We start from the raw sequence: 3114 nt of genomic DNA on the forward strand, positions 1-3114 counted from the left end.
AAGGTGAACTTTGATTAACTGTTTGTTAAAAGGTTGAAAGGCAATGTTCTTGACCTTCAGAGGAACTTTCAGAGGGTCACCATTGGCTTTTCCTTCTCTATTATGGCGAATTGCTTCTATTGTTTCCCTCCCTTCCTTCCTTCCCTCCCTCCCTCCCTCCCCCCCCCCCCCCCTCCTTCTTTCCTTCCTTCCTTCCTTCCTTTCTTCCTTCTTTCTTTCTTTCTTTCTTTTTTTTTTTTTTTCAGAGTTTCTCTCGTTGCCCAGGCTAGAGTGCAGAGGCACAACCTCTGCCTCCCAGGTTCAAGAGATTCTCCTGCCTCAGCCTCCCAACTAGCTGGGATTACAGGCACTCACTACCACACCCAGCATTTTTTTTTTTTTTTTTTTTTTTTTTTTTTGTATTTTTAGTAGAGACGGGGTTTCACCTTGTTGACCAGGGTGGTCTCAAACTCCTGATCTCAGGTGATCCACCCAAATCAGCCTTCCAAAATGCTGGGAGGATAGGCGTGAGCCACCATGCCCAGCCGCTTTTATTGTTTCTTAAAATACTTTCAAGAACATTATGATTCTCAGTTCTACTTAGTCTTGTGTTTAAGGCTAATTACATTAACGATTTGCTCCTGACCTACCATTGGTAATTTAATAATTATTGTTTCTTAGCATGCCCTCTCCTCCAGTCAGGCCACTCAACCTACAGGTCCTGAATAAAGTACATCTTTATATATTTACATTTGCATCTTTATTCCTGTTATTCCTTTTGCCTGAAATAACAGACTTTTCCTTCATTTTTGGCCAGCAAATTTCAAGCTTTTTAGAAGTTTTAGCACAAAATAAAAGTTATTCGAGCTAAAACTTATTTTACCACTTTGGCGTAATCTCTTTAATCTTATTAATACTTATGCTATTAAACTATTGCCACTTATACTTTCCTGTTTCTGGTTTTATATTTTAGTTACTTTAGTATGTGTATTTTTTTTCTAATTATGACAGGGACAGGGATTCATGTCTAATCCTCTTTTTCATACTCTTTCAACTTTCATAGGAGTCATGGGTTTTAAATACTAGTCAATTGAGTATTTACATATATAAATATAAATAACTTAATTAAATTGACTATATTTCTTTTGTTTATAAACTAGAGGTATTGTACTGCCACTCATTGTGATATTTTACTGATTTCTTTTTTTAGGTAACTGCATATTGGATACATGGCTCACAGAAATGAATCGGTGGTGTCTGAGTTTGTACTTTTGGGACTCTCTAATTCCTGGGAACTTCAACTTTTCTTTTTTGCCATCTTTTCTGTAGTCTATGTGACATCAGTGCTAGGCAATGTCTTAATTATTGTCATTATTTCTTTTGACTCCTATTTGAACTCTCCTATGTACTTCTTGCTCAGTAACCTTTCTTTCATTGATATCTGTCAGTCTAACTTTGCCACCCCAAAGATGCTTGTAGACTTTTTTGTTGAGCACAAGACTATCTCCTTTGAGGGTTGCATGGCCCAGATATTCCTCCTTCACAGTTTTGTTGGGAGTGAGATGGTGTTGCTCGTAGCTATGGCATATGACAGATTTATAGCCATATGTAAGCCCCTGCACTACAGTACAATTATGAACCAGAGGCTATGTATAATTTTTGTGTCTATTTCCTGGGCGGTGGGTATTCTTCATTCTGTGAGCCACTTGGCTTTTACAGTGGACCTGCCATTCTGTGGTCCCAATGAGGTGGATAGCTTCTTTTGTGACCTTCCCTTGGTGATAGAGCTGGCTTGCATGGATACATATGAAATGGAAATTATGACCCTAACGAATAGTGGACTGATATCATTGAGCTGTTTTCTGGCTTTAATTATTTCCTACATGATCATTTTGATCAGTGTCCCACACAGGTCCTCCAGTGGGTCATCCAAGGCTCTTTCTACATTAACTGCCCACATCACAGTGGTGATTCTTTTCTTTGGGCCTTGCATCTATTTCTATATATGGCCTTTTAGCAGACTTTCTGTGGACAAATTTCTTTCTGTCTTCTACACTGTTTGTACTCCCTTGTTGAACCCCATCATCTACTCTCTGAGGAATGAAGATGTTAAATCAGCCATGTGGAAGCTGAGAAACCATCATGTGAACTCCTGGAAAAACTAAGATTGCTATGAAGAAGCGTAATCCTGAATTAGAATGAAGACCCTCCAGTGTATCACAGTGTCATGCCAACCATCTTTGCCAGAGATATGGGTTGTTGAGTTACAGAATTGACTTTTTGTTTTAAATGCAAGGGAATTGCATCAAGTCAGTCTCTGATTCTATTTATATATAATGTTAACTATTTTTTCATTGTTTATAATTCTAAAGTACCAATTGTCTTGAAAATATTTAGTAATACTTTAAAATATTTTATAAAGAATTTAGAGATTCCAATGTGCATAAAATGTTATTCATGTTACTAAGCTTGTGATTCTCTTCAATTGAATACATGATATATTTAGACCTGACAATCAAAATGTACAGGCATACTGAATTTCTGATATCTTTACCCAATTTATTTATAACATTACAACATACATTGACATAGTAGAAAAAGTATTACATTTTACAACATGGATTTCACCTTGTTGTTATGCATTTTTAGCTTTTCTTTATCTTATGTATTAAGTATTTTAGCAATTTATAATTTGGTTATATTTGTGTATTTATAGTTTTCCCTGTTTACTATTTTGTTCCTATATTTTTTCTGTTTTCCTTTAGATTATTTGACACAAATTTTTGCTTTCTACAAAATTTTCTAGGTATTTGGTGCCATCAACAACATATATATATATAAATAAAATATACGTGTGTATATGTGTGTGTGTGTATATATACACACACATTTTCACAAGCCTACTTATTTTAAAGTAGAATAAATTGGCTATAATGAATTCCACATTATTCACAGAAAATTTTCAATATCTTTGAAACTGTTCGCAAATATGGCAGATGTCGAATATTTAAGTTCAAAGAAAAAGTTAAGTATCTAAAACATACAAATGTACAGAATGATACAAATCATTTGCTACTGAAGACCCAAACTGAAATCTATTATTTCATATTTGTTTGAAAACAGAAGAGAGAAAAG

General features: G+C 35.0%; 1 protein-coding gene across 1 annotated transcript in view; it reads left to right on the forward strand.

The window, feature by feature from the left end:
- OR4K1 (olfactory receptor family 4 subfamily K member 1) overlaps positions 1-2287 on the forward strand; it is a 53497-nt gene extending 51210 nt beyond the window's left edge. The window contains exon 5 of the mRNA XM_017854691.1: positions 1190-2287. Within this exon, the coding sequence (XP_017710180.1) occupies positions 1209-2144 (936 nt within the window). The 5' untranslated portion in view covers positions 1190-1208 and the 3' untranslated portion in view covers positions 2145-2287. The remainder of the gene's footprint in view (positions 1-1189) is intronic.
- The last annotated feature ends 827 nt before the right edge of the window (positions 2288-3114 follow it).

This window comes from Rhinopithecus bieti, unplaced genomic scaffold (genome assembly GCF_001698545.2).
Source record: "Rhinopithecus bieti isolate Rb0 unplaced genomic scaffold, ASM169854v2 scaffold_38779, whole genome shotgun sequence".
In the NCBI taxonomy this organism is placed as follows: domain Eukaryota; kingdom Metazoa; phylum Chordata; class Mammalia; order Primates; family Cercopithecidae; genus Rhinopithecus; species Rhinopithecus bieti.